At 34.1% G+C, this 12,031-nt stretch overlaps 1 protein-coding gene and 1 long non-coding RNA gene across 5 annotated transcripts in view; both read right to left on the bottom strand.

Annotated features, from left to right (window-relative positions):
* Positions 1–865: 865 nt before the first annotated feature.
* Positions 866–4,549, bottom strand: LOC134808514 (uncharacterized). The gene is made up of 2 exons (XR_010151596.1): positions 2,335–4,549; positions 866–1,177 (listed from the first exon to the last, which is right to left on the bottom strand). It is a non-coding gene; the product is annotated as an uncharacterized LOC134808514 (long non-coding RNA).
* A 758-nt stretch (positions 4,550–5,307) lies between these two features.
* Positions 5,308–12,031, bottom strand: part of SPRED1 (sprouty related EVH1 domain containing 1) — a 101,476-nt gene continuing 94,752 nt past the window's right edge. For all 4 annotated transcript variants that reach the window (XM_063794713.1, XM_001138171.7, XM_063794714.1 and 1 more), the window contains 2 exons: positions 9,809–9,910; positions 5,308–8,343 (listed from right to left, as the gene is read on the bottom strand). In XM_063794713.1, coding sequence (XP_063650783.1) covers positions 7,693–8,343; positions 9,809–9,910 — 753 coding nt within the window. In that variant the 3' untranslated portion in view covers positions 5,308–7,692. The remainder of the gene's footprint in view (positions 8,344–9,808; positions 9,911–12,031) is intronic.

The raw sequence follows: 12,031 nt of genomic DNA, 5'->3' as shown, positions 1-12,031 counted from the left end.
AATAATTTTTTTTTTTTTTTTTTTGTCTAATGACCTGGTTTCTGGCTTAGCCCACTGGATAGGCAGTGGTGTCACCTCAAGGCAGAGAGAAAAAAGGTTTGAAGAATGGGGGAAATATGTCAGTTTTGGGCATATTGAATTTAAGGTACTTGCAAGAAATGTATTTTAGGCAGTTGGATATAGAGTTTAGTACAGATTGTGTTACTGTGTATGTTAAGTGAATGACAACCTTGCAGTAGTATCTAAACCTTCTTGGATCCATTACTACATTTATAAAATGAGGGTGTCGTACTGATCTTTAAGGTGCCTTTCAGCCCTAAAACTTCAGTGAATTCAACTTTATCATTTTATTATTTAAATAATTTGGTTTGGATCCCCATTTTCTTCTTAGACTCTAGAGTATCATGTTATTGTTAGCACTTTAGTTCAGCAGTTTTAAACAAAAACTATTAATCAGTTAGAAGCTTGTGAATTCATACAACTTTGTTTTCTCTTAAATTTTAAGGGATTGTGAATCATTTGCTTCCCCTACCAACGGAAGACATATATTCAAGCTTGCTGGACTTTCTTGGGATGAATACAAGAATTTTTAAAGAAAATGTAAAATATACTCATGAAAATTTCTTCTCCATGAATTCTTCCTCTCATAGATTTGGAGAAGTTGGAGAAACATTAATTAATAGAAAAAAAGGGGAGAGGAAAACGTGGAGCACAAAAAAATGGGGTTTATGTTTGGCAAGAAAAATAATCTACAAGGAGATGTGTCACAATACATTTTAAAAGGAAAAAAACCAGCACTTAAATTGGTGCCTTGCAACTGGCAATACGAAACTAAGTGATAGAAATGAAAGACAGGTTTAAGTTAAATTTTAATTTAAATTTTATTGTTGAGATAATAGTCTTGACATTTCAATACTGAATATTCTGGAATTCTTTGTCCTCCTTTCTTCCTAATTGCACATAGCATCTTGGTTATTATAAATTATTTCCAGGTTAACAGAACCAGTAATTTTGAGAGAATACTAATCTCATTGTGGGAAACATGTTTCAGTAGTAGTCCTGGCCGGGTGCGGTGGCTCATGCCAGTCATCTCAGCACTTTGGGGAGGTCGAAGTAGAAGGATTGCTTGAGCCCAGGAGTTCGAAACTAGCTTGGGTAACACAGCAACACCTTGTCTCTACAAAAAAAGAAAAAAATTAGCTAGGTATGGTGGCAATTGTTGTGGTCCCAGCTACTTGGGAGGCTGAGGTGGAAAGGTTGTTTGAGACTGGGAGGTCAAGTTTGCAGTGTAATGTGATTGCTCACTGCACTCCAGCCTGGGCACAGAGCGAGACTGTGTCTCCAGGAAAAAAAAAAAAAAAAAAGTAGTCCTGACAATAAATGCAACTTTGGTTCCCAAAAGAGGCTCTGTGGAATAACTGACAGATGAATCGCTCATCACCTGGGGTGGGGGGGGGGGAGCGGGAGGTCGGAAGAGTACTGTATACACGGCTCATTTTAGAGCATTGTTTCCTACTGCCTCAAGGAGAAGTATTGCTGCTTTGGTGAAAATGAATCCCTCCAATAAAATCCACCAATTGAGCAAAATGAACAATTCCACAAACTGAACTATGTATGTTTTTAGTGCTTCCCATTGGATCAACTCACAACTGGCATATCTTGAAGCATTATCACAATTATCCTCCAATTAAAAAAATTCCCATGCCATACTGTGGATCACGTACCACAACTTAGTGAGATAGGGGGCCCAGAAATGGACAAGGGAGAGTAGAAATTAAGAAATTATTCCTTTATAAAACAAAATTACTCCAGCTTAAAATAATAAATAGAATTTCATTTTAACAGAATGATTATTTTATGAAGTGTATCTGTGACTCCTGTAACAGAAAGCTGAAACTGCATCAGGAAGAAAAGCCTATGCTTTGGAGTCAATTTGTTTCAGACCTGGTGCCTCTGTGTTATCTGGTATTTTGACCTTTTGATGCCCAAATCTCTTCCTTAGAAAAATAAGGAAGATAATACTTACAAGGTTACTTGAGGATTAAAAGTAATCATGTATAAAATACATTATGTAACAAAAATAAAGACAAAAGAAACATTATTTCAACTGTGATTTTAAGACTTTTATTATGAATGTATTTTTTGAACCATCATTTCAGATCTCACTAAAACTGCAAATCTTAGAGCAGTTCAATTTAAAGAGTGACTACAGCTTTCATACCATTGATGTCGATGTCTTTTTCTTTAAGGAGCACTATGTGCATGACACTTATATTGATAGCCAAGCTAGAACCCTCGTTTCAATTTCCTTGTTATAAAAGCTATTCTACTTACTTGTGGGTATTAACTTGATGTGAAGAATGTAAAGCAAATTCTGAAAAACCTGTAAATAAGCACATGAGACTACATTTCATAATTAATGGTAAAGATACAGTTACTCCTTGATTTTTCAAATAAACTATAATATAGTAATCCAACTTATTCTAGTGTTGAGATACACTATAATTTTTTATTACTGTCCTAATAACCTTTCATTTAGATTATTCATTATTTTTTGTTTATATGGCGAGTTAAGTAAAACGATGAAACTGACTTGAATATAAAAAAATCAGTAGTCCTGGGTTAAACAATTGCCACTTAAGGTCATTAGCTTAGCTGCAACATGTTACCAAACCAATAAATATAACATTATTAGCTTAGAGACTTAAAAAATAATCTGAATACAATTAAGGATGAATAAATATGTTATTAAGATGAACTATATGTGAACTTTCAGTTTAAAAGTATACTTTTAAAGAACAGAGCTAATTATCAAAAGCTTCCATTTTTGCTTTCTCCTCCAGTAATTATCTCTTATGTGATAATTTGATAAGCTCTAGGAGAATAAGAAAAAGTCCTTTGATAATTCATGACAGGTTTAATCAGGTAATTCCAGGAGGGAAAAAAACCATTAAAACAAAATCTTATGATAATCATCTGCTATGTCCAATTACACGGGTATGAAGTAACAGAAATGGTTACAAACTTATAATGTATTATTTACATTATATACTCAAAACTATCAAGCTAGTTAACTATATCTGAGGAGACACATTATGACATGAGTTAAACAGTTTTTCATTGTTCATCAGAAAGAATGCAGTCAAGCTTTTAATGGAAATAATATACAAGTGAGGCACTTTTGAGGTCAGAAATAGAAAGCAAACGACACTACACACTGGAAATGTTCACAAAAATCTATGTGTATTTTTAATACAAAGACTTTTCAACTAGTTTATTCTTGAAAAAATTTCAAAACTAACAACTGATGCAATTTAAGAAGCTTTCAGGAATAATGGCTAACATTTATCAGTGTACCAAAGCATATGAATCTTTTATAACCACCTGGCTGCTAGGCAAACAGTACCTAATATCTTAAAGCCTTTTTTTTTCTTTTGGTTTATATAAATCACCTCAGGTTGTGTTTCTTTCTTAAAGAAATTCATTCTTTATGTTTGTCTCATTGCAAAACACCTCATGGTGCTATTATGATTTATAGACTTTTTTAGTGCAACAATAATGCCAGTTTCTAGTGCTTCCTCTTACACTTTGAAGTGTGATCATGGAAGTCAAATCAAGAATGAGCATAATAATTAGTAAAGAATCCTTGCTTTTCAGGTAACTAAAGTTTTCTAAGTTTTATGTGGAAAAAATGTTACACTTGTTTAATGCACCTTTGGGCTACAATTAAAAACCCAATTTAACACATATTTCCAAGTGTAATCACAAAATCGAATGTAAATTTCAACACAAGAAATATCCTTAAGATTCTTTACATTGACCATTTAGAGGAAAGCACATTTCCTGTACTCTGGAGACTCACGTGCATATTAAGAAACATTTCCGTGCCATTGAATTAAGGGGGCAGGGGAGAGGAAAAAGAAAAGAAAAAGCAAGACTTACCCAAGATATCAGATGGCACTATACACATGAATTGAAAGTGCTTTTACATTACTTCAAAAGCTCATTTTAGGCACTGCTGAATAACCAATGAAAATAGGTAGTTTCAAGTTTTTCCCTTTAGATTTTAACCCCACCCTATCATCATTTCAGAAACATACACACGGCTGGGCGCAGTAGCTCATGCCTGTAATCCCAGCACTTTGGGAGGCCGAGGTGGGTGGATCACCTAAGGTCAGGAGTTCAAGACCAGCCTGGCCAACATGGTGAAACCCCATCTCTACTAAAATACCAAAACTTAGCTGGGCATGGTGGTGGGCGCCTGTAATCCCAGCTACTTGGGAGGCTGAGGCAGGAGAATCGCTTGAACCCAGGAGGCGGAGGTTGCAGTGAGCTGAGATCGCACCATTGCACTCCAGCCTGGGCAACAAGAGTGAAACTCCGTCTCAAATAAAAGAGAGAGAAACGTACACACACACTCTCTGAAGCTGTCATGATAAAATACAGGTGTGATTATGTTTTTTCATGTTTTGATTATTATTTTTAAAAATTCTCCCTGACTGGCGGAAGGAGGAAAAAAATACCATTTTGGTAATGGCTTTTGAGAGTTAAAGCAACTGGTTCTATAAATGCCTCAGTACATCCATTAAGTTTGATTGCCAGTCCCAAATATCAACAAATATTTTAAAACAGGATATGTAAGAAAAAAGTGCTTAAAATCTTTCAGCAAGTCAACAAGACACATTAGGTAAATAACCATTTTACAATTCCTTTGAGATAGTTCTTACTCCTGGTTTCCCTGGTAGAGGTGGTCACCACATAAATAGCCCTTTAATGGTAGTAGTGATGAACCCTGTCAGATCCCTATTGCCATCTCATGTCTCTGGCCTGGAAATCATCCAGTAGGTGGTGCTGAAGCTCCACACGACATACTTCTTCAGAAATCAAATGATGTCCCTTTTCAAGCCAAGAGAAATATTTAAGAATTATCAATTCTGAACAAGTTCATCAGACCAGTCTTGCTTGTCATGCCGTCTAGATGATTCCATTTTCAATACTATTACTCAAGCAGTTGTCTTGAGCCATCTGCTTATATCAGATAAAAACAAAGAAAAGTTTTAGAGGAAAAGCCAATTGGCAGTGCCGAATCTGTACAGAGAATGAGAAAATGTTCCTGAAGGTGCCTATACACATGTTTAAGAATCAGTGATTTAAACTACCCATTTGCTTTCACAAAGGAATTCTAATTTACTCAAAAGAAAATTTCCATATAGGGATTCAGAGAACATTATATCATCAGTTAGTCTTGTAGACTGATTAAGAAACTGGGTATGTTAACTATAAAGATTCAAGGTAAAATAAAAACCATTTCATCACCATAGTTTTTAATGAAGAAACTTGTTTAAAATTGTAAAGGAAAAAATGGGAATGGGACGGCAAAATCTTAGCAGCAAAGTGGTTAAACAAATTGAAAATATTAATGCACAAACATTAAAATATTAAAGCATATATGTTGCATATAAAATACAGTACAGAACCAGGAGTTGCACTATACTGATTAGTGCTTAACAGAAGAAATGATTAAATTTGTTCCTCCCAGAAGTATATACACAGTTCATTTCCACAGCATTTTCCTATATAGCCAGCAAGTTATTTTCTTCAGTTATTCACACCTTGATCAAACCTGAATTATAAACTTAGCACTTACAAATATGAAAATTCATTCACAAGGAAAAACAGTATTTCCATTTCACCAATAAAAATTTTGAAAGTTAACAGTCTATTCTAGGAAACCAAGTTTAGCTGAAAACTTCAGGGATGAAGATCATCTGTTGTAGCAGCATTCAAATATATAAACAGTAAAAATAAGACTTAAAACTGCTGCTACAGTGTCATGTTTTGGATTTAGTTCATCCAATTGATTTTTAGTACAAAACTAGAAATACCCTCTTCTTCATAACATCTATAGTTATCAATATATTTTCTTCTTTTCAATGTGAAATAATACTTCAAGATGATCTATATACACAATGTTGTCAGTTCAAGCTGTCATATAAATATAGATGCTTTCTTAAAAAAAGTATTTTACAGACAGATAGTGTTATATACATTGTTCAGTTTGATCTGGGGCAAAAGAAAAAAGCTAACACAAGCTTAAGTGTGATATATAAAAAGAATGATACATAAATGACGTTTAAAAACCTGCATAGAAAATGAGCTTCAAATGGTAGTGTGATTTTAATTTTTATCACCTCTGAAACTTCAAGCCATTAAAAAAAAGGCACACTTCTCAACTTTATCCCTCTAAGGGAATGTTCTTAAAGAACCCTTTCCTTGGTTAGAGTTTTAATGTAACACTTAAGAAAACAACAACAACAACAACAAAACAAAAACAGACAATTTGACTTCAAGGTACTTTAAAGTTTGTTGGAACATTTACCCAACTATTTTGTAAATTAAACATCCAGTAATATAATGCTCTGCAAAAGAAATAAATTTATATGTACAAGATACTTCATTTACAATGTTGGATTAAATACTTTCCTGGGATAGTTTAGCACACATTTTAACATAAAATAATTTTGCTTTTGGCCAGTTTAAATAAAAATAAAATGTAACTGATAAAAAGTTATTGTTATGTAAATAATAAGCACTGAGGATTAAGCTGAAAAATTAGTAACACAGCTGAACATATTCTGGTTTAGCAGAATGATACGTGAAGATCTCAACACGAAGCTTTTACACTAACTATCCAGTCAAACTTTCTGCCTTGTAAAACATTTGTAAATGCAATATAACTTTTTGAAGGAGGAAACTCTGAAAGAAAACAACTTGCTGGTTGAATACCACAAAAAACAACTAAAAAACTTCACTATTTTTCTATAATGTTTGTTTACTCAGTCTCTTTTTATATAAAAATAAGTGTTACGTTCCCATCAGAACATTAGACAATTACATCTGTGCTTTAAAAAAAAAGTTGGTCACTCAAGGCTATTAGAGTATTTTTAAGGATTTTAGATTACCAGAATGTACAGATATAACTCAATATAAATTGTAGCCAAAGAGAAATAAGGATGAAAATATCAAATCATTCGCATGGAATAAAAACATTATTAACTAGATGAGTTAAATATTCAAAATATATGGAATGTGACAGTAGATATATATATATATATCTACTTCAGAACTAGGAAGGGGAAGAAAAGTTTAATATGTAATAATTCGTACCTTACATTTAGTTAAATATAAACATTTGTTATTTATACATAAAACTGCTTTCAAAAAACAACTAATAAATGATTTAGTTGCACTTGTTTTACTTCTTGTAATTCCCAAGTGTTAACTTTTCTTAGATTGAAATCAACTGTCCCCTAGTGCACTTTTATTTTTAGTTCGTGTCCTAATAAATTCAAACCTTTAAAAGTCCCATCACCTAATGCATAAATATACAAAAATGCCAAAAATTAATCCCTTTTAGTTGGATCATATTTTATGCTGACTTTTTATAGCCAAATAACCAGAAATGGTTTCCTTCTGCAAATACTCTACAACCTGTAACAAAACATGCCATGCACTCAAGGGAAAAGTTAGGCATGGCGTGAAACGCCAAGAACTGATGAGTTCTGCTTCCTCCATGTGTGGGCTCAATGATACCAGGCAAGATCCCATATTGCTTGCCAAAAGCTTCCACAAATCCAAGTTAGCTAATTCCTGGAAACAAAGATTTTAAGCTCATTTTGGCACTGGACCATTTCATCCAGCAGCTTTATGTTTCCCACCACAGCAACCACATGCCTCACCACAGCGATGGCACATTCTCAAAGGGACGTAGCAGCACATACATGGTACAATGAAAGACAAAGCTACCAGGGCTAACCATCGCAAGCAGAACTTGTCGTCGCTAGTGTCACACGAACAGGGATCAGAAAAATCTCCCTCTGAGTCTGACATACAATGATACAACATGCTCTCTGCACAGAGCATGCAACTAACTTGATATATGCATCTTTTAATAGGGTCTGGAGCATCCTGACATTTTCCCCTGACATTTTCTTCATGATTAAACCTTTCCTGGCAGTATACGCAGCGAGAACGTTCACCATCCTCTTTTCTTCGTTTTGACTTCTTAATTTTTAATGAGGAAGGCTGCGTCTTAAATACCACAGAGTCTTTGGGTGAACTTAACTTAGTCTCATCCCCACAAGAGTACAGATAGTCTGATTTTTTACTGTCTGGTTTAGAAAACTGAATACTGGAATCAGCATCATCTCTTTCCAAGTCATTTTTCCACATGTCAGGATGTCTGTAGTCTGCATAGCGACGTATTAAGATATCTCGAGGGTTTATTCTGACAATCTCATCCTCATCTTGAAAGCTGACATGCCTGATTGATTTCAAAGGGACCTAAAAAAGAAACAGATAAAAACTGCAATGAGGGCTATGATGGTTAATTTTACGTGTCACCTTGGTGGGGCCAGTGTCCAGATATTTGTTGAAATATTATTCTGGACATTTCTATGATATGTTTTTGGGATGAGATCAACATTTCAATTGGTGGACTATGAGGAAAGCACAGTACCTTCTGTGATATAGGCGGACCTCATAAAATCAGTTGAAGGCTTTACTAGAACTAAGACTGAGCTCCCCCTGAGCAAGAAGAAATTCTGCCAGCAGGGTGCCTTTGGACCAGACTACAACTATTTCTTGGGTCTCCAGACAGCCTACCCTGTTTTGGATCTGTACCTCTACTATTGCATGAGCCACTTACCCACACTTGATTGAAAGACGTTATTTAGATGAGATTTGGGACTTAAGAGTTGATGCTGGAATGGGTTATGTCTTTGGGGCTGTTGGGATAAGGATGAATGTATTTTGCAAGTGAGAAGGGCATGATTTTGGGAACAAAGGACAAAATGTTATGGTCTGAGTTATGTCCTCTTCAAATTCATATGCTGAAGCCCTAACCTCCAGTAATGCGACTGTATTTGGATATAGAGCCTTTTAAGAGGTGACTAAGTTAAAATGTGGCCCTTAAGGGAGACTTTAATCCAATCTGACTGTTTTCTTTATGAGGAAATTTGGACACACAGAGAAAGACACCAGGGATGTACAGGCAGAGGAAAGAGCATGTGAGGGCAGCTACCTGCAAGCCAAGAAGAAAGGCCTCAGAAGAAACCAAACCTACCAACAACCTTGATCTTGAACTTCTAAGAATTGTGAGAAAATAAATTTCTGTTGTTGAAGCTACCCAGTCTGTAATATTTTGTTGTGGGAGTCCTAGCAAATTAATACAAAGACACACATGTGTATAGCTTGGGTACACAAAAAGTCTCTGAACAATGACGTAAAATACCCCTACTTCCACAACCCTTCTGGGAAGGTTGGTTCTTTGAGGCCAAAGAACAAAATTAAGTCTTTTGACCCCTTACATCATCCATAAATGCAGGCTTCTAAGTAGACAAATTTGTATCTTTAGCTCCAGTCCCTGGACATAGTGACCAGTCTACTACAAGTAAGCATCTGACTCAGTTTGGGGCAAACTTCTATTTCCTAGATACATGGAATTAGGGCTAAGAAAATTCTAGGTCTGAGCTAAAGGTGGGGTGACAGATACAGTTTATTTAATTAACAATATATAATTCCTTTTGGTCCTATCTAATAAATGCAGCTCTGGCAATCTTTTAGACTCAAATGAGAAGTTTGCAGAGTTTTTAACTAACAGCGTTTATAAGCATATAGGCAGCAAATTTATACAATGAAAAATTTTCTAGTACAATTCAACTATATGGAGAATTAGAAAGACTGGAAAACTTTACCTATCTATTAATTAGTTAAATTCCATATCACAAGATAAACTAACATTACTTACCCTATTTTGGGACTTTAGGCTTCCACATTCCTTGGATATTTGCCGCTGTACGTATTCCATACTTCTGCTCTGAATGTCCAAGCCTGGCTGACCAAATGTTATCTAAAATACAAACAATTTCTACTTAAATGACACAATAATTTTACTTTTAATGAAACTGTACAGTGTATGTTCCAAAACCTCATAATCTATTAGCAGTAAAGTTTTTCAAAAACGGTTTTGAGAATAAAAATAGAATCATTTCCCCCCACCTAAAACACAAACAAAAACCATAGGTCTTTTCTTACATATTTAAACTTTAACAAGTAATGAATACATAGTCAAAAAAGTACAAACAACCCAAATATTCATCAACTAATGAACGGATAAACAAAATGTAGTAAATCCATAGAGTGGAATATTATTCAACCACAAAGAGAAATAAAGTAGTTACACATGTCACAATAATGGTTGCCAGGGGCTGGGAATAGGGAAGGAGGGGCAATGACTGATAATCAGTGTGGGTTTTTTGGGAAGTGATATGGAATTTGATACTGCTGATGGCTGCACAATCTTGTGAATATAATAAAAACCACCAAATTACATACTTTTTTAAAGGATGATTTTGTGGTAGGTGAATTATATAGCAATAAAAAAATAGGAATCTTTAGTGTCCTGATACATTTACAAGTGTTTCGAATTGCAAAGCCCATTTCAGACCTAAATTATAGCTAGAATATATCAATGTTTAATTTTTAAAATTTTATGGTGAAAAATTCTAATATACATAAAAGGAGAGAATAATGTTATGAATCACCACGGGTCTATTATCTAGCTTCACTTATCATCAACATTTTGGCAATCTTGTTTACTTCTTATTTTTCCAGATAATTTTGATCCAACTCCTACTGTTACATACTTAATAAACACTATAACCCTGAAAATAAATAGTAATACATGCAGATAGCAAAATTTTCAAATAGTATAAAAGCACATGAAGTAAAACTCTTCCTTTCATCTTAGACCTTTCAGACCCAGTTTTAAAAGTTAACTATCATAAAAAAAATTTTTTTAGTGCATTCCTCCAAAAATTTTTACACACACACAGACACACACACACACACAGATCTTTAAAATAGGACCCTTTGTACTGTGCCCTTGGTCTCTGCATTTAATGATACAATATGGAGGCCATTCTATGTTTATAAGTAGAATCTGTAAGAATTTAGAAATTAACAAGAGGAAATAACTATGGATTAAATGGTCTGGGAAGGCATGAAAGGAAATGCGACTTGAAGTAAACACAGAATAAGCTAGATATTTGGTCAAGTGAAAAAAAGAAAAACAGAAGAACATTATACAAAAGGAAGCAGAGAGAACAATTTTTTTTCCTGATAGAACACAATGACCTCAACTAGTATATTAAATATACATTTCTAAGAACTATTTTAAAGAGTAAAAATGTCAATTTTCTCACCACTGTCTCAGAAAAAAGTCACACACACCACTTAAACACATACACACTTTGAAAACTACCTGAGTCAACAGGGTCTATGAATATTAGTTCTCTCACACAATCGCTAAGTGAAAAGACAAATAAATGGACAATATTGACCTTTTCACACTTACTAAAAACAGATGTGATAAGATACACCCCAATTAATTTCTGCTTTTTAATACCCTCAAAATTTGGTACTTTTGCTATAATCTTCAGGAAAATTTATCAGCTGAAAAAGTTATAAGAGATGCTTCTTCAAAGCTGGTCACAATTAAAATTTTTAAAGGATTCCATTTATAATAGAACAACAAAAATGGTACAAAGAAATAATCCTATAAAATATGTATTATCTTTTCACAAAGAAAATACAAAGTTTTATGTAAAGATACAGAAGAAGAGCTAAACAGAGGTATATATCATATTCACGAATAAGATGATAAATTAAATTATCCCCTAAACTAACACACACATTCAGCGCAATTCAAATATAAACCACAAAAGGATTCTTCATCAGATTTGACAAGCTGATTCTAAATATTTTAAAAGGGCAAACAGCCAAATTGAAAAAAAAAAAAAAAAGATCCAAGCGGGAAAACAAATTTAGGCACTTTCTCTACAAATATTAAGTTATTATAGAGCTACAGCATTTCTACAGTAAAGATGACAATGTGACACTAATTTAGATTAGAGACATCAGAAACAGACTCAAACATATATAGAGAATTGATGTGACAGATATGGTACTG

Source organism: Pan troglodytes, chromosome 16 (assembly GCF_028858775.2).
Source record: "Pan troglodytes isolate AG18354 chromosome 16, NHGRI_mPanTro3-v2.0_pri, whole genome shotgun sequence".
Classification (NCBI taxonomy): domain Eukaryota; kingdom Metazoa; phylum Chordata; class Mammalia; order Primates; family Hominidae; genus Pan; species Pan troglodytes.
The sequence above is the reverse complement of the archived record's forward strand: the minus strand, read 5'-3'. Positions and strand labels throughout refer to the sequence as shown.